Below are 19,263 nucleotides of genomic sequence, written 5' to 3' on the forward strand. Positions count from 1 at the left end.
TATAATAAAACATATCAAACAAGTATAAGATGACCAGATCATCTGATTCTGCATATCAGTCTCCAGCCTGTTATAGTTCCAGAGGAAATTTGATTATACTATAATCAGACCCATGTGCTAGTCACTGTTTATGGCTGATCATAGAATCATAGGGTTGGAAGGGATCTTGGAGGTCTTTTAGTCGAATCCCCTGCCCAAGGTAGGAGTCCTCATACCATCTCAGACAAATGGTTGTCCAATATTTTCTTGAAAATCTCCAGCAATGGAGCACCTACAATTCTGGGAGGCAAGCTGTTCCACTGCTTAATAGCTCTCACTGTCAAGTAATTCCTCCTTATTTCCAGGTACTATGGAAAATAAATTGATGCCCTCTTCCCTGGGACAGCCCTTCAAGTATTGGAAGACTGCTATCATGTCTTCCCTCAGTCTTCTCTTGGTTAAGCTAAACATACCTAGGTTCCTTTAGCCGTTTTTTCTTTAGCCCCTTATCATCTTTGTTGTACTTCTCTGCACTCTTTCTAGGGACTCAGCATCTTTTTTGTATTGTGACCAGAACTGGACACAATATTCCAAATGTGGCCTCACCAGTGTGGTGTAGAGTGGTACTATCACTTCCCTTGATCTTGATACTATCCCTTTGTTGATGCAGACCAGGATTGTGTTGGCTTTTTTGGTAGCTGCAGCACACTGCTGACTCACATTTAAGTGATGGTCCATCAGGACACCTAGATCCCTCTCATAGGCACTACTTTTGAGCCAGATACTGCCTATCCTGTACCTGTGCATCTGGTTTTTCCTGCCTAAGCGCAGGACCTTACTTTTCTCTCCACTGAACTGCATCTTGTTGAATAGAACCCAATGCTCAAGACTGTCAAGATCCTTCTGAATCTTGAATCTATCTTTCAAAGTGTTAGCAATCCTCCCCAGCTTTGTGTCATCCACAAATTTGATGAGTGCCCCTTCAGTCCCCTCATCTAGGTCATTTATGAAGATCTTGAAGAGCACTGGGCCCAAGATAGAACCTTGAGGTATCCCACTGCATAATTCCCTCCACGTAGATATAGTTCCATTAAGGAACACACACTGAGTGTGGTTGGTCAGCCAACTGCAAATCCATCTGGTAGTGGTATTGTCTATCCTACATTGTTCTGTCTTACCAAGAAGTAGGCTGTGGTCTACTTTATCAATTGCCTTACTAAAATCTAAGTATACTATATCCACAGCATTTCCTTGGTCCACTAATTTAATCACTTTATCAAAGAAGGCAATAAGATTTGTTTGGCATGACCTGTTTTTAACAAACCCACATTGGCTTCTAGTAATCACGTTCATTTCTAGGTGCTCACAACAACCTTTTCCAGGATTTTCTCAGGTATTGATGTCAAGCTGATTGGTCCGTAGTTTCCTGGATCCACTTTTTCCCCCTTTTTAAAGATTGCAACCACATCAGCTCTTTTCCAGTCCTCTGGCAGTTCCCCCGTGCTCCAGGAGCTCTCAAAGATTTCATTCAGTGGTTCAGAAATCACATCTGCCAGTTCCTTAAATACCCCAGTTCCTTAAAAACCATCCAGTCTGGGAGATGTGAACTTGTTCAGAGCAGCTAGGTGTTCTCTAACCAATTCCTTACCTATTTTGACTTGCATTTGTCTTCTGTCTCCCATGGTGCTGATTTTGACAGGTTGGACTATTTTTTCCTTTTGCGTAAAGACAGACGCAAAAAAGGAATTCAGCAGTTCTGCCTTCTCCCTGCTGCCCATCACTTTCTTGCCATCTTCTCCCACTAGTGGACCAACCATTTCCTTGACTTTCCTCTTGCTCCTTACATATTGAAAGAAACTTTTTTTGTTATTTTTGGCATTCATTGCAAGTCTTAACTCATTCTGAGCCTTAACCTTCCTGACTCCATCCTTGCAGATTAGGGCTATTTGCGGTATTCTGCTCTAGTTACAAGCCCCTCTTTCCATTTTTTATGCTTGTCCTTTTTGTCCCTCAGCTTGACAGAGGGCTCTTTGTGCAACCAAGCTGGTCTTGTTAGGTGTCTTTTATTTTTCTTTCTCTTTGGTATTGTTTTTGTTTGGCCTTTCAGAATATATGATCACTTCCAGAATATTTTCTTCTAGCAAATATTGCAAGAAGAATTCAAGAAAGTGGGTTCAGAATACACAGGCTCCTTGCAGCTGTTTACTGAAGATTAATTTAATCCTAATTTATGGTGTTTGAAGAAAATAACTTTCTGTGATCCTTTGAGGTAAGGAGCTGACCTTAGTTTTATAAATTTAAACTCTTTGGATAGCTCATTTATAAGGGGTTTGGAAAAAGAACCCCCCCAGAGTAGCAACATATTGGGGCAGCCTATAAATCTCATAAAATAAGCAAACAAACAGACCTGTCAGTTTGAGCCTTTTTTAAAAAGAACTTGCTTTCATCATTTTCTTACAGGGAGATAATTGTTCAGACTCCTCACATATGCTTATTTTGAAAGGAAGAAGAGAATCAGGAGAGTACATGCCAGACTAATACTTAATTCTCAACAGAGATAGGTTTTGGTGATCTTCAAGTTGTATTCATGTTGTAGAAATGTTCCATTGACAAATTTCTACCTCAGAGGGATGCAGGCCTGATGTTTGGCATTAAAAAAATAAAGCATTAGTCTACCATTTCACTCAATCTGAAAAAGCTCCTTTGTTATGCTGTAAAACAGAAGAAGTCAGAGAAAAAATTACAAGGAAGTCAGTAACTGTTTAAATAGGCATTTTCTTACGATTTAATTACTGCACTGATAATGTCCAATTTTATATTAATTTCTTGCAGGTGAGAATATATTTACATTAATTGTCCTGGCAAATAAAAGGCAATAATTTTCTGTGGTTTGGGTGGACCATTTGTATAAATCTGAATGTGGGGCTGTAGCTCCAGAGTCAATAAGCTTATATTGGTTACTAATTGGTGCTACTCCAACCCCAAAAAAACAGAGCAGTATTTTTAAAAAATAATTTTTAAAGTTGGGTTCCTCACAGTTTTGGAACAAAGAGTTAACTTCAGATTTATTGGTATATTTTGTCTATTGCAAAGATGACACAAATTGGTAAAATGTCTTCCTTCCCCTTGCCCCCCAAAATGAAAACAAAAGATGACAACAAAAACACTTATAAATGAATAATCAATGTGACAGTCACAGTCACCAACAGAATTAAAAGCTAATACATAAGGACATTTTGTCATAGAGAAAAGATTTGAATTAGGACTGAAATTTATAGGAAAAAGGGGATTTCCAGTTCAGAAAGAAAATTAAATCCAAAGCCTGTTTTCATAAATAGAGAATGTCTTAAGCAAAAAACTGAACGTATTTAAAACCATACAGCAAACTGAATAAAAATCTAAATTTCCCCCCAAATCTGGTGAATTGTTAATTTGAGCTCTGACTTCAATCCACAGGGTTGCTCACACCACCCTAAACCAAGCCTGGAAGGTAGTATCTTAACAGTTAATTAGTTTGCTGTATAAGAAACTTTTCCCATAATTTCTCTGGAGGACCTTTCTGCCTGGGCTTTCACTACTCCTTCTTTCACAAACAAGCTAAGAATATAAGAAGAGGCTTGCTGGATCAAGGAAAAATCCCAACTAGTTCAACATTCTGGATTACATTGTGCTGAGCAAGATGCATTTGGGAAGCTGACAAGCATAGCCAAGAGATGGGTAGCCTTCATCCACTGTTGCTCCTTATCAGAGTATGCTGCCTGTAATTCAGGAGGTGGCAAGCGGTCATCAAAAGTAGTAAGTATTGACTTCTGGAGGAAGAGATGACAGACTGAAGATAGCTCTGTGAAAAGCAGAGCCGATGACTGTGGCAAAGAACAAAGAGCTGGTGAATAGACCAGCTCTTCGAACCTCTCCGGACAAGAAGAGGACTTGAGATCGCCCACAAGTACTCCAGACAGCTGCTCCTTATGAGAAGACTGCAAGACAATGGTCTCTGGTGGGTTTAGAGCTCTGGGAGACAAGGAAATAGGCATCCTGCTCAAGCTGGGATCAGCGCCTTTGAAAAGACACTAAGTTTGCATACTTTCTTTTCTAATCATTTTTGGAAATTGCTTGTTAACTGCTTTTCAGCTATTAAAAACCTTTGTATCAACAAGTTTGGCACTACTTTGACAAGTTTGACAAGTGAATTTTCCTTCAATCCTTAGCAAAAGGAAGTTTTAACTACAAGTTTAAGAACTTTAAAAAAAATTTTTTAGAATAAACAGCAAAAGGGTGATTTAAACTTTGATTACAAATGTATGACGGGTCCAGACAAATTTGAAATCAGATTTTGGAATTAATTATAAAGGATCCTTCCTGTGGGAAAGTGCTTTTGTTTTGAATTTTTAAAAAAAACATAGTAAGATTTTAAAATGGACAGTAGAGAAAACTAAAGATTATAATTAAAGGAGAAGAACATATAAACTTGACTTACAATTACAGAATGGGGCAAAATATTCTAACATTGGACATACTGTAGAATATTTTTGAAAAATTGACTCAGAAGTTAATAGCGTCAACAGAGACATCTGCCTCTGTGGAGAAACTGTGTCTAAAAGATGTTATGGAAGAAGAACAAGTTTTACCTGACAAGATCAAGACTGAGTTGAAAGTGGATTTGCAAATGACAGGCTATAAGAATGACATGGAAAAAGATGTTATACTGAACATACAAAAGAAACTGGCTGATGTTTTAATAAGTAAAAGGGATATACAAATAATAAACCAAGAGAGTGACCTGAATAACTTTCTTATATTGGATTTACAATAGAGGCTTGTTGAAGTTTTGAAGAGCCTTGTGAGAAGGGACAAAGAAAACATGAAAAGAAATCAAATTCTGAGACATTATTTGAATGGACTAAAGATTGTTAGAAGTAAAAGGAAGGAATATAAAGTTGGTTTATTTGATCAAGGTCAACATAGATATGTTGTTATTTCTGGTAACCTTTAATGGAGTTTTGCTGACACCAGGATTGAAATGATGGTGCCTTATGTATTTGTTTATAAATAAGAGATGGGATATGGGAAGAAGAGATCATTTGTTGTATTTTAAGAAGAGGTGATAAGTTACTAAAATTACTTATACTGGTTGTGATGAAGGTTGGAATTCACTTCTTGATATGTTTTTTCTTTTTCTTTACTATATTATTTTTTCTTTCCATCCTATTTCTCTATTTTTTCCTTTTTTTCTTTACTGCACCTTCTACTCTTTCTATTCTTCTTTCTTTTAGTTTGTATTAGTTTTTACTATTGTAATTATAATCTTTAATAAAATTACTATTTAAAAAACTAGTAAGTATTGGTAGACCAATACACTATTAATCTGCCCAATTCTCTTTTAAATCACCTTTTAAAATTGGTAGTCATCATGACTTCTGATGGCAGAAAATTGCACAATGTATGCGTTCTAAGAAATGTTTCCTCTTTTCATTTCTGATTCTTCCCATATTTAGTTTTAATGGATGACCTCAAATTCTGATATGAGAAAGGAAAAGTTACCTCAATCCACATTTCTCATATCATTTTTCTTACCTCTATTGTATCTCCCTTTTCCCCATGTTCATTCCAAACTAAAAAGCCTCGTGATGTAATCTTTTCTTATAAAGGAGCTGCTCTAGCTCTCTACTAATTTTGGTTCCCCTTTCCTAGATCTTTTTTCAGCTTTGTTGCATCTTTTTGAGGTGGTCAGCATTCTAAACATGGTACACTGGATACAATCTTAAATTTATGTACAGGCATTCTTGTCCTATGTTATTTTAATTCCTTTCCTGATGATTTCCAGCATGGAATTTGCTATTTCTCTTTTTAAGCAGTTGCATATTGCTTTACTATTTTCCTTGAATTATCCATTGTGACTCCAAGACCCCTTTCCTGATCAGTCACAGTCAGGTTAGATTCCTTGAATGTATACAGTATGCCACATTTGAGTTTTTATGCCAGCATGTATCACTTTGCATTTCTATGTACCATTTTGAGTCTCACTTTTATGTTACTATCCTGAATAGTTTGGTATTATCAGGAAACTTGGCCATTTCTCTGCTCACCCTTAACTTCAGATTATTTGTAAACATTTCTCCAATTTGAAACTGTCCATTTATTCAAGTTTATTGAAGTTTCCAATCCAAGGGGACACTTGTCCTTTTTCTCAGGGGTGCTGAATAGGCTGATACTATTTTGGTGAGGTACTTTGTCAAAAGCTCTATGAAAGTCCAAGTAAACAATACAGTATCTACTGGATCAAGGCCTGCATGCTTATTGATAATCTCAAAAATGCCTTGGTTAGTGAGAAGGCTTCCTTTGCAGAAGCTGTTTTTTTTTTTCAGGAAGGTTCATTGGCTGATTTTGAAAAACTAAGTAGGGATAGGACATAGTTTAGTTCAGTGTTTCTCAGCCTCAACAACCTTAAGATGTGTGGACTTCAATTCCCAGAAAGCATGCTGGCTGAGGAAACACTGACTTAGGTAGGGAAGCTGGGGAGGGTATAGGCTTTGTATATGTGTTCATAACCTAATTTCTGTCTACTTTTTCATTTTAAACATAATAACTGGTCTTGTGGTGTGGTTGTAATAACTTGGAATTGAATACACTTAAAACTGTGGAGATGATTGTGGACTTTAGGAAGAATCCTTCTAATACTCCTCCCCTTACCATACTCGACAGCCCAGTATCAGTGGTAGAGTCCTTCAAGTTCCTTGGTTCTATACTTTCCCAAGACCTGAAATGGATGCTTAATATTACAGCCATCATTAAAAAGGCACAGCAAAGGATGTTCTTCCTGCGGCAACTTAGGAAGTTTAAATTATCCCAGGAGCTCTTGGTACAGTTCTACAGGGGAATTGTTGAGTCTGTTCTCTGTTCCTCTATAACTGTCTGGTTTGGTTCTGCAACCAAACAGGGCAGACTCAGACTCCAATGGATAGTTAAGTCTGCAGAAAGGATAATTGCAACCCACCTGCCTTCTATAGAAGAACAATATACTGTGAGGGTTAAAAGGAGGGCAGAGAGGATATCCGCAGACTCTTGCCATCCTGGATATAATCTGTTCCAACTTCTTCCTTCAGGACAGCACTACAGAGCACCATATGTTAAAACATCTAGACATCGGAATAGTTTTTTTCCTTGTGCCATTGCTCTGTTAAATACTATATGACTTGATATGTACTGGGCAGTGGCTTCTCCCTTTGAAAAAGTTATTTTACTGGGCAGTGTTATTGTTACTGTTTATTATTTTTCTGTTGCTATCCAAATGCACCGTTGATCTTGCTGTTCGTCACCGAAGACAAATTCCTTGTATATATTTTATACTTGGTCATTAAAGTATTTTTTTTTGTATATTGTCTTCTCCTTAAATAAATGTGGTTATTTTTCAGCTATTTCTGTGCTTTGTATGTGTAGAAATTGCTCTCTAGGTTAGGGTTTCCTCCTGGGGGCTACATGAAAATTTACCTTTTTCTAGCACTCCCTCCTAGCTGGTATTGTTGTTCAAATGCAGAAGGTCTTCTCTAAAACTCAAGATTCCACAATCTTATTCAGGCATGTTTCTTTATCTTCACATGGATTAATCCTTGAAAAAAAAATGCTCTAATCTCTTGGTATGCCTGGACTCATTTTGTGTGCACTTCCTCAGGTGCTACTGCCCTCTGAAATGCAGAGAGGGGCTATTGGATCATTTTGATCCTAGGACTCCCTGTCAAGGAAGGTCCACCTATTTCTACTCTCTTGATTTCATCTTTCGAAAGCCATGTGGTCTAACAAACAAATGGTTGAAGACTATAGGGCTTTTCCAGATCTCATCCCTTGGTCAAGGCCAGTGATTTGTATATTGCCACCAGCCCTTTGACTGAAAACAGACAATTTCTCTTCTGTCTTGGTGCTAGGTACTGGGCAAATTCCCCACTCCCTCCATTTTTATTAAGATTAACTAAATTGCAAACCAGCAACTTGGGTTGAATATTTTCAGCTTTCTAAAAATGAGGAGTTGAAGGCAATTTCTCTTAGTTGCTGAAACAGAAAGGAGTTTGTGTTTATTAAAATGCAAAGCGATCTAATTCACGTATGAGGAAAAGTACAAATAGATGAGGACTGATACAGTTAGTGTCTTCTTTTTTCAGTCCCAAGTACTGTCAAATTCTTTAGCTGCACACCAAATTACCACTCATAAATCATGTTATAATTATAATCAAAAAAGGAATAATGTAGTTGAATTAGGAAACTCAGTACTTAAACTAACATATTTCCCAGAATTGTGTTGCTAAAACAGAGATAGAAATCCACTTACATTCTCTCTATTCCAGAACCCATTTATAGCAGCATGGTGTTCTCCCTAATGATAAGAAACAATAGCAGCATCTACCCTTTCTCACAGCTTTCTTTTATGCAGTAAACAAATCTGGGCTTTTAATTGGCTAAAAATATTAACACTTCCCGATATAAAAATATGTGCCCAATTTCACCTTTCTTTCCATAACAACAACTTGTCAGGAATTTTCCATACAGGTCAGTTGGTAACACTTTTTTAACCACATTACAAGAACTGGTTTAAAGAATGGACAAAATTGTTGTTGTTGTTCAGTCGTTAAGTCGTGTCCGACTCTTCGTGACCCCATGAACCATATTGCGCCAGGCCTTCCTGTCCTTCACTGCCTCCCTGTATTTCATCTGTTAGGTATTACATTTTTTGTTTGATTTTAAATATACTTTGTTTTAGAGCACTATTTCTTGTTAAATAGTGCTCCAAATATTAAGAGTGCATATTTTAATAATCTTACCTTTCTAACCACTAAAGACATATTCGGTTAACGGTTAATGAGAAAATATTTAGAAGAATGTGAAATTTTACAATGAATATCCTTTAAAATTATAGGCAGTAGGCTGTATCTTAGAAAAGGCATTTCTTTATTATTTTTATACAAGAGGGAATGCTTCCAAAATGCTCTACTTTGAAATAGTATGCTTTTTAAAAAAATGTTACTGCTTTGATTAACTAAAACTCATTTGATAGAAGTGGTATGAGAATTAGATAATTTTTAAAAAATGAATTAAATGATTAAAAGAGGGAGAATCTGGTTATAGCATACTGCATAAATTCATCTATTAATTCCATTCATATATACATAAAGTTGCCTCATCCATATGTGAGATACCAAAGCTTAAAGCTAAGCACAAAATTAAAACCAGAAAATAAAATTCAGCAAGGTCAATAATTTGTCCAGTTTGGAAACAGTCTATCTTTTTCCTCCATGCCACTAGAGGCCTCCCAGCACTGATGGGAAGCGCAATGTTTATAGATTCCTATTATTTTTCTGAAACAGACTCAGATCCTACTTCAAAAATCGGTATGAAACCTACTCCAGCAATAATTCTGTCCCAACCGTTGTTCTAGCCTAGTTTCCAGTAGGGGAAGACTAGTACCCTATTCCTGTTCCCATCATTGTTCATTTAGAGGCCTGGTTTATTAAAACTACATTAGGAGACAGCATCTAGTTGACCTTGGATTATCTAAAAAACTAAGCAGGGTTGGACCTAGTTAGTACTTGGTGGAAGTCCACCAAGAAATATGACAGCTGGGAAGTCAAAAAGCTTGCCAGACCAAAAAAGTGATCAAGTACTTCTACGTTACTGTCAAGAAAACTACCTGGACAGGAAGTCCCCAGAATTCTCCAGGAGTTGAGCTCAACTCAGATAAGATTTTACCTTCATCTTGTCTCTTGTTTATTATCAGTTGCTGATGTTGCCTGGTAGCTAAGTATGAGTTGTTCAAATGTAACCTAACTTGTTAGGTAACCATTGGTCAAACAACTACTGTAATGATGAAAACAACATAAATCGGTATACTATCAAGATGACAGAAAATGGAATTAGATGCAAATCTTCATTTGGGGCTCCCATACCTGTTTCTCTCATTCAGTGTTGTGTGGTGGGTAAACGGTGCTTGAAATGGGTGAAATTCTGCTTTTGTTCTAATAAAAAAAAATTCGTCTTTTTTAATATATCACCAGCCAGTCTTCTTCATTGGCCTTCCAGGGTTGTGTTTCTAAAATATAGCTGTTTTTATATCACTGCTGTGGTATGGATTGAATACTTTTCCCTTGGGAAGCACTTACTGAAATTTTTTGGTGCTAGTAACCTTCTTGGGTATGGGAGTTGCTTCTAGGGATTTTGAGCCAATTGGAGAAGCTATGCAAAAACAAAGCTGCTCTAACAGCATCAAGGGTACATGGAAAAATTGCCTCATACTAACGAATATCTAAGCAAGGTGATTTTTTAAATAAGCAGAGGAACCAAGTACTGTACCTTGGGGAATGACTCAAGTTCTTCCTCTTGAGATAATGATACAAAGTGTGTAAACAAAAGCTAACATTTACCATTATTGCTTGAGAGCAGCAATAAGAGCTTTAGGGCTTATTAGGTTAAATGCAGTTACTTTTTCTTCAGCTCCTCCCAGCCTCAAAAAAGAGAAAACAGGAAATACAGTTTTGGATTTGCCCACTTGTGTTATCAGCACCATGTCCTCTGTACCCTCAGAAGAACACAGTAAAGTCAACCCTCAGTGGAAAAATGTGGTCAATCTCTGCTTTATACTTATCTTCAATATTCTAGGCTAAATCAAACAATTCTGTGACCTAAATGAATTGAGCAATATGTAATGTTCACTTACTGCAACATTTTATTCCAACCATAGGCTACTGGTTCACTTGGGTATAGCTTTGGAGGCTATACACAACCCTTATCAGAATTGCCTAAATACAGTACTTTTCTAGCTTATCACATCCATAAGTAATGGCACTGCCTACCCTCTCCTTCAACTTGTCATTCTAACAGTTGTGCTAGCATAGGCTATCTTGCCTTTCATCGCCTCGTCTAATAGTCCTTCCTCAGAGCGAAGCGAAATCATGTTGGCCAGGTGACTCTGGAAGTTGTGTTGCAATAGTGGCTTTCAAGCCATCTTGCCCAGAATGTGCATTTTTGAAGAAGTATTGTTAGATTGAGGTATTTAGATTCCCGAGAGCAATCATTGCATCATTCTGAAGAAGGCAGCAAGGTCCATCCAGATACTCCAGAGATCCACTGGTTAGTTCCTTACAGTAATAACTGTTACAGTAGGTATGCTTCTGGAATGCTTTGCCATAAGGCAGGGAAGGGCAGTCTTTTTTGCCATAACAGCCACGCTTGGTCTTTGTGCTCTGCCTGGGGACTGCAAAGGTTGTTGTATGACATGAAGCAAAATGGTTGCCTTAAGTATTTTGATAATTAAATCTCACCCAGTGGTAAAAATTGGCCCAATTTTTTGGAGGAGAGTGTTCAGGATTTTAAAGGGATACAGGATACTTTAAAACCCCACAGTACTGAAAGCATCTATTTTGCCTCTTAGCCACCACCATTTAGTTCCCCTCGGTAAATCAGGTCTGAATATTTCAGCCCATTCATTCCAAGGTTCTCATGGGGCTGAAAATGGAGCGCCAGAGAACCGCAGGTTGCCTCCCCTTGCTCTAAGAAGTCTGGTGCATCTGCTGCGGCTCTGCTTGGTGGTAGGTGTGATCTGACTTACATAGAAAAAAAGGAAATGATTACTTTGAGATTTAGAAAGAATACTTCAGTTGATGACAGTGTATGTTCTTTTATGGCGATGTGTACATAATGGTTCCCCAGCTGCAAATGAAATGTAAGATTAAGCAGGTTGCTCATGAGAGATTAAAATGGATGTTCCTTATTTGAAGAAAACAATTGAAAGTAAAATCTGTTTCTGTATCTTTAGGAAACACTTAGTGTCCTACATGAATTACGAAAATCCTCCACCATATCCTGGCCCGGGCCCAACTGCCCCTTACCCACCATATACTCAACAACCAGCAGGTCCTGGTCCATATCCTGCCTATCAACCGGGGCCTACAGGGCCATATCCAGCTGGTCAACCAGGCTACAATGGTTACCCACCATATGGATGGCAGAATGCTCCTCCTCCACCTCCAGGACCAGTCTATGCAGATGGACCTAAAAATACAGGTAATATAAATTGCTTGTATGAAATTATACAGACTTCATGATTTTTTACAGATCTAAATATTAGCATGGTTATTCATGTTAACAAGAACATTGTGTTCAAAGGGTGTTTCTCAGTATTGCTATAATTTTATCCAACTTGGCAATTCTTTGAAAAGAAGGAAGGATTTCTATTATTGAGGTTCTCATCTCCAGTTTTGCACATACAATTTCTTTTTGCTCCTGGTTTTGTTTTTTTTGGGGGGGGGGTAGGATAACTCTTTTGATCATATGAAATTACTGGCTGTTGTAGACAGTCACATATATTTTTGCAGTTCATGATTTGATTTGAACTATTAGATTGTTCTGGCTTTTGGCCCTCAGGAATTCTAGTTCTGCATACTGTACCTTATTTTGTCCAGTCATCTGCCAGGTATTCGTTTCAATTTCACAGGGATCTCAATCTTGCTACCCTTGTCCTTTTTCCTCCTCCTATACTATGTCTCTTCCTTTTACCCCTGTTTCTTCTCCATTCTCCAACTGATTGTGGTTAGGCTTGATTAAGGCTGCCTCCGCAACTGGCCAACCTTTTCAGGACTCAGAAGTTAAGCAGGGTTGGATCTTGTTTGTATCTGAATGGGAGCCTACCAGGGAATTCCAGAGTCAGATGGTATTAATTAGCCAGCTTCAAGCAAAAACAATTGCAGAAGTGCAGACACAGTTTGATCTGCACACACTTTTGTATTATTAGGAGGTACCCCAGCCCTTACCCAGATAATAAAGTCCTTCCATAAACTGGTTATCTTTTCAAATATAATGTAACCAAGGAATTATTTCTTGCACGCATTTACTACAAATTGGAATCAGAAGTGAACTAGTATGAAACCGGTATGATGATAAACCCAGGAGAAGGGAGCAGGATGCAGTTTCTTATTATAAGAAAGTATTATGTGACTTTTCCTTGCATAGCACATAGACCTGTTTTGTACGCTGCCCATAAATCAATAGCAACAGATCAGTTTTAGTTTCCTCTAGAGCTGTTTCATATGTACATGTTGATATCTCACAGTAAAATCCATTGAGAAGCTGGAAGTTACTAAGACTCTGTGTGTATTAGCTGATGAGATCACATTGTGATCCTTTGCACATGCAAACAGATCAGCATTTGATGTTCTGATAGTTCAGATGGCATTCTCAGAAGGAGAACTTCATGGATTTTCTCCAATGAAGCATATAGCCATGGAATGCTCTATAACACTAATCTTTCTCTACAAGGTGTTTTTCTATTTTATTTGTTGTTAACTGCCCAACATTAAATTAGTTGTAAAGGTGGTGATTAGATTAGAGATTGTGTAATTCTTGCACAGGAATTAAAGAGAGTTCTGGGCAGCAGTAAATATGAGAATATTCATGAAGCCACAAAGGATGGTTACCAAGACTACTGTTAGTTGATGTTGGAAACTACCAGTAGGCTGTAGTTTCTTAATGAATGGAATAAACAAAGTAGACATTTTGATTATTGCAAATTTGATTACTGTAAGTCTTACCTGACTGACTCTTTTCTTGTGCATTTTTTTTTTATTTTTACAAAAACAACTTGTAGGCAACCTCATGCTGTCTGTCTCTCTCTTCCACTCATCTTCCCACCGTAGACAGACACATTCAGAACATAGGAGCTAACAAGTCCCCCCCCCCCCGAAATTTCTGTTATCTGAGGAACACTTTTGTTCCATGTTGCACAAAATGTATTTTGGTCTTGTCTGGCCTGAGGGACTACCTCTGAAAAAGTTCTGCATTCGTTCTTACTACAGCTTGACAAAAACAGTTATTGAAGCCAATCCTATACTTAGATAATCACCTAAAGTGAATGATTAATTCTTATTAATGGCCATTCCCTGTTTATTGTTTTACAGCTGATTTTATTTTAAAAACATGTTTTGCTACCAGTATTAACTTAGGTGATCCTCTTTTTTTTTATAGACCATGGTTCAAAGCAGTTATTAACAATCCTTGTTTCTTCTAAGTTTAATCAGTAACTAATAATCTGTACAGGTAGAAACCAAACAAGAATACTCAGGATACAGACAAAGGTTACATACAGTACCTCATTTTAAAATAAAACCATGCAAATTGTTTTTGAGTAAAGTGGCACTTGGCATAAATGTCAACGCCTACAGATAATAAAGCAAGGTTAACTTTGACCTACAGCAGATTAGATAACAAGTTTCCAAGGGACCGGTAGTTCATTTTCAAAGGGGTTTATATGTGTGCGTATGTGTGTAAGATTTCATTTGGTTGCTTACAAAAAACAGTGCAGATATGGCAGGACAGGGTGGGGCACGGGAGACTTTAACCTTAGTTTTTCTTTTCAAGAAAAAGAGACCAGAAAAGTTTGATATAAAGAGTCAGTTTTAATCTAGTTCAATTTTAGAAATCTGGTGGTACTATTTCCGGAATCAACTGAAGGACTTGTGAATTTCTGTGCTTAGTTTTTCTTTTTCTTTTTCCAAATAATTTTAATAAGAATTATAAATGAAAAGAATAAAAGCCAGTACAGGCTACAAAAAATACAAACAGAAAAATACAAAAGAAAAGAAAAAAGTATGAAAAAGAAAAAAGAAAAATAGAAAAATGAAAAGAAAAAAGAAAGAAATAGCTTCCCCCTTTATCCCAGTAAGTAAAGACAAGTTTAATAGCTTATCACTATCTCTAAATACAACATAATTTTTCTTCACCCCATATCTCATTTATTGAATTAAAAAAACGAAATAAAATCCAAATGCTTTGTCAGTCATTCTTTGTCAGCAAAAGTCCAGTAAGGGCAACCAGATGCAACTGATTTTCTCCTTTAGCCCTGGTCAAATAAGCCAACCTTATATTCCTTCCCTGAGTTTTTAAAAATATTTTTTAACCCCTTCAAAAAAAAATCCCAGAGCTAGTTTTCTGTTCATCTGTGTTTCAAGTCAAAAATCTTTCAGAACTTTAGGAGATTTCTTCTGTATATCCAATAAGTAAAGTTTGCCCTTTTGTTTGTCACTTTTAATAAAATCCTTCAGAACCTTAACAGAGCTCTTTTGTAAATATATATATCCAGGTCAGTTTCCTGGTTCAATATTTGTATATCTCTTTTTGGGAATAAGTCATCCCTCGGTTCCAGTTGTGTGCCCATATCTTTCTCCATAACTTTCTCATTACTTGTTACATTTAAGACCTCCTTCAAAGTAATTTCAAAATCATCTGTTGCAACTTGTTATTGTTCTGTAATTTCATTACAACATGTTATGTAAATCTTGTCAAGAAATTCGTATATTTTGTCAAGAAGCTTGGCAGACAAATATTCCCAAATTTGTATTATAGATTTGTGCTTCATTTTCTTTCCTCTAGCTCCCTAGTGTCCAACTTTCAAAGTTCCCTTATCACAAAAAAACTCAAAACAATTGCTATTTTTCCCATGGGAATTTTTTTCTAGTTAATTCAAAGCTTTTGTGGGCACTTAAAATTATAATTTCAAGTCTGTCTGAGCCCTTAATCCATTGTTAAGCTTTCTGAAGCCCATATTCTAAGCACCCTTTTGCTGTTTAATCCAAAAAGTAATATTTTTCAAAAAGTAATAAAAATTGTATTAAGTTTTAAATTTAAAAGTTCTTTCCCTAAGGAGAAGATGACTCACTTAGTGAATACAATATAACTTGCCGTTCTGAAGGGTCTTAATCCTTTTAAAGCAGCAGGAAAAAAAACAAATCCAAAGTGATTAAGAAGTGAGGCTTGGTCGAGCTTAATGTCCTTTAAAAAGGCTGCATTAACAACTGTGAGCAAAGATGCTTCCTCTCTTGACTCTCAGCTGCTTGACCCATAGGCAAACTGTGAAACCACGATTCCTGCAGTTTACTCACAAGGAGTGGCTGTGCGGAGTCATGTGGGCTACCTCAAAGATCTCTCCTTAATTCAGAGAGCATTTCGGCAGCCAGGATTCTGCATCCCATGCCAATCTCTGTCATAACACCATCCCGCTGCAAAAAGGGATGTTTAGCTCACAGTGGCTCTCAACCGGAAGTTTGTGCTCAGTTTTTCTTAGAGATGTTCATGTAACTATCACAAATCAGGATAAGTTCTGGTTGGTTGGTTTTTCAGAAAAAAACACCTCCCATTTTTCACAATATCTCTCCTTGTATTGACTATTGTTGAAAGAAAAGAACATTACTTTAATAGCCAGGTTGAAAGCTGAAATTATGTTTTGAATTTTTTTTAGTTGCTCCTTGTACTAATTTAAAATCATGAACATCAATTTCTTTCTACTTAAGTGAGGAATTAGTGAGGACTGTTAGGTCATCACTCAGTAGCTTGACTGTATTCCTAACAAAAAGCCGTCTGCTTTGCATTTGATATTTCACAAATAATTGCCTAAAAGGAAGTGTTTAATAACATCACTCTTAATGTCTGTTGCTCTGAATATATTGTACGGTATATTAGTTTTTACTTGAAGCTTTTTAAACTTTGTGTCTTGAAGAGAAAACATGTAGAATATTTTAAGGCAGAGAGTGAGAAATATGTATATTTAAGATATCATCTGCTTCAGTTATGCTCAATATGGGAGGAATGCAATTTTAAAGTGTGGGAGAAGATGCTGAGGATACAGCAAAGCTGTGGTTGCAGGTATCTCTGCTGGAATGGTTGTGCCCTGACTATCCTATAACTTTCCCAACATGGAATGGGAGGAGATGGTTGACAAGGCTGTTTGGGATGATTGATGCATGAAGCACTGGCTCCCCATTTTATCCTGTATAGATGCCCTTTGTTAATCTGTATGCAAGGGAAGATGGAGAGCCATAAGGAATGAAGCTCCTTTAAGTCCTTCTCCTTTAAATATTCTGGGGCAAATCCAGTCCTCCGCTTTTGCCCTAGCTACTACTGATACTGTAATATAGATTCTGACTCTCCCACATAGAGAACAATAGAGTAATTATACCGTAATGTGCCACAACTCTATCCATTTGTGACATTTCAGCCAAAGTTTTTGTTATAATGTTGCTTATATTTCTTTATGGTTATTTTGCCATTTTTTCCCTCTTTTTTTTTTTGCCATATTTTTTTTCTTAAGATCAGACTTAACTCCAACATCTCTATCTGCTCTATCCCAACCACTACATGTTTAGCATGAAAGTCTAAGAGGACTTTTACATATATTTGAAAGAACATGTTTTGAGGATGAGAGTTCCTAATAAAATATGGAGGTCTGTGTTCATTCAAATGCATCTGGAAAATTCCTTTAAATCCTTTGCGAAGAGGCATCATACTTGGGGTGGGAGGAGGAGAAAACTTGCTCAAAACTGATTATGCTAAATTCTGGTTAAACAAAAGACTACACAAGGAGGAAGATAACACCCCCTGTTTGGCCTCTGATTTGGATTTATGCCTAAAACAATCTGCTAATAATACCCAATGAATCTTGATTTATGATTAGTTAGTGACTGCTAACAATAAAAAGCAAACTTAAAATCCTTCTCTTTGAGAAGATAAGATTATAAAAAGGGCCATCAGAGATAAAGGAGTATTAGACAAATAAGAAATGCAACAACAGTAGTCTGAGTGGAAAAATCCAGCAGTAAAGGAGACTGGGAAAGAAAAAAGTGAGAAACAACTTTCCTTTTCTCCCCCTTTTTCAAAGCCAGGATGCCAAACTTCTGAACAGAACAGGAACTCCTGTGGACTAGAGTTAAATATGAAGTTACAGATTCCTGTGAATGAAATGAATAAGGACAATGACATAACAGGCAAGGAATAATTCACTCCCTCATTCAACTTTTTCATTACCGATTCTGTTTCAGTGACTTGAGAGAAATTACATGAGTAGCTAGTTGTAGTGGATACAAGTAAATTGAATTCACCTTCAATCATCATATTGCCAGTGATTGTTATTAAAATGAAAATGTTACCGAGGAACTTTGGTTTTTTTAAAGATACTGATTCTTGAAAAGGAACTGACAAGGAACATACTGATTCTTGAAAAACAATCTTTAGCTGCAGGGGATGATCATGGAAGAGAATCAGAGATATGTGACATCCGCAGACGTTCTCAAAGTTAAAAGATAACTTATTTTTGCAGAGGAAGAGGAGGAGAATGGGAAACCCAGTCTTCTACAAATACAGCAAAAAGAAATCTTCCATAGATTAGGCGCATTAAAAAGTATGCTGGTACCAGCTACAACTGCATAAACTTGAATTAAACTAGACAAATGGACCGGACCTTTGTGGGAATGCTTTCTGTTTACTATTAAAGAGTGCAAGCAATTGACATACAAAACAAAAGATAAAAGTAGTATAAGCTAGACTGTGATGCTTTGTTGCTATGGAGATGTGGATTGTGATGTGGATTGAAACTACGGAGTGCCATTAGAGATGAAAGTGTTAAAGGCACAGAAAGATAAGAGGAACCCCCTCCCCCGTTCCTTTCCCCTTGTTTGAATCACTTTTATTTTCGGATTATAATATAAGAATAGCAACTACTAGAAAAGCAGCAAGAATGGAAGGGCAAAGGGGATCGTTAGAGCAACCTGCAGAGAAAGGAACAATATCAGATTTGGTTCAGAAAAATCAAAATTTATAGAATAAATTCTAGATTTGCCAGAACAAGAAATGTTCCAAGGGATGTTTTGGTGCATTTTGTCAGGAAGAAGACAAGGGATCAAGTTTTGCAGCAGCATTTTAATATAAGATTGAAAATTGATAATCCAGATATAATTGTTCTAAAAGAAATTCCTATCAGAATTTTATGCAAGAGAATTTTTTTTTTTGACTGAAAAAACCAACACCAACAGCCTATACCAGGCTATACCGGAAAGCCATTGAGATTCACAAACACCAGCATAGCTTCAATAAAAAAGAGAGTCTAAAAATCAATAAAACCTGGCTACCAGTCCTGAAAAATACAGCCTGCAAAAGGTCAACAAACTCAGCTCAACCACCAGGACGTGTGAACAGTTCACACAATGAACATGCTAATCACCCCCAGCAGCCACACGTTAACAACTCAATAGAAGAAAAAAACCCTGCCTAACCCCCAGGAAGATACACACGTATTCTGACACCAAAACAAGCAGCCACTTGTTAACCCAAGCCCCCCCTAATCCCCCCAACCCTCCCCCTTCAGATCTCTATAAATACCCACAAAACGGTCACATCATCCTGGGCACAGAGAGAACTGCCCCTGTCTGTGCTCCTGCACTCTGAAGATGCCGGTCACAGATGCTGGCGAAACATTAGGAA

The 19,263-nt window shown here is 37.1% G+C and overlaps 1 protein-coding gene and 1 pseudogene across 2 annotated transcripts in view; both read left to right on the forward strand.

Moving 5' to 3' along the window:
* The window catches only part of CYSTM1 (cysteine rich transmembrane module containing 1), a 39,717-nt gene that overhangs the window by 11,019 nt on the left and 9,435 nt on the right, over positions 1–19,263 (forward strand). For both annotated transcript variants that reach the window (XM_088131441.1, XM_007434601.4), the window contains exon 2: positions 11,777–12,024. In XM_088131441.1, the coding sequence (XP_087987567.1) occupies positions 11,796–12,024 (229 nt within the window). In that variant the 5' untranslated portion in view covers positions 11,777–11,795. The remainder of the gene's footprint in view (positions 1–11,776; positions 12,025–19,263) is intronic.
* Positions 447–7,292, forward strand: LOC148213623 (uncharacterized; annotated as a pseudogene).

The sequence above is a fragment of the Python bivittatus genome, unplaced genomic scaffold (assembly GCF_059951505.1).
Source record: "Python bivittatus isolate LINGU-HERP-01145 unplaced genomic scaffold, Pbiv_v1 ctg000960_np1212, whole genome shotgun sequence".
Lineage (NCBI taxonomy): Eukaryota > Metazoa > Chordata > Lepidosauria > Squamata > Pythonidae > Python > Python bivittatus.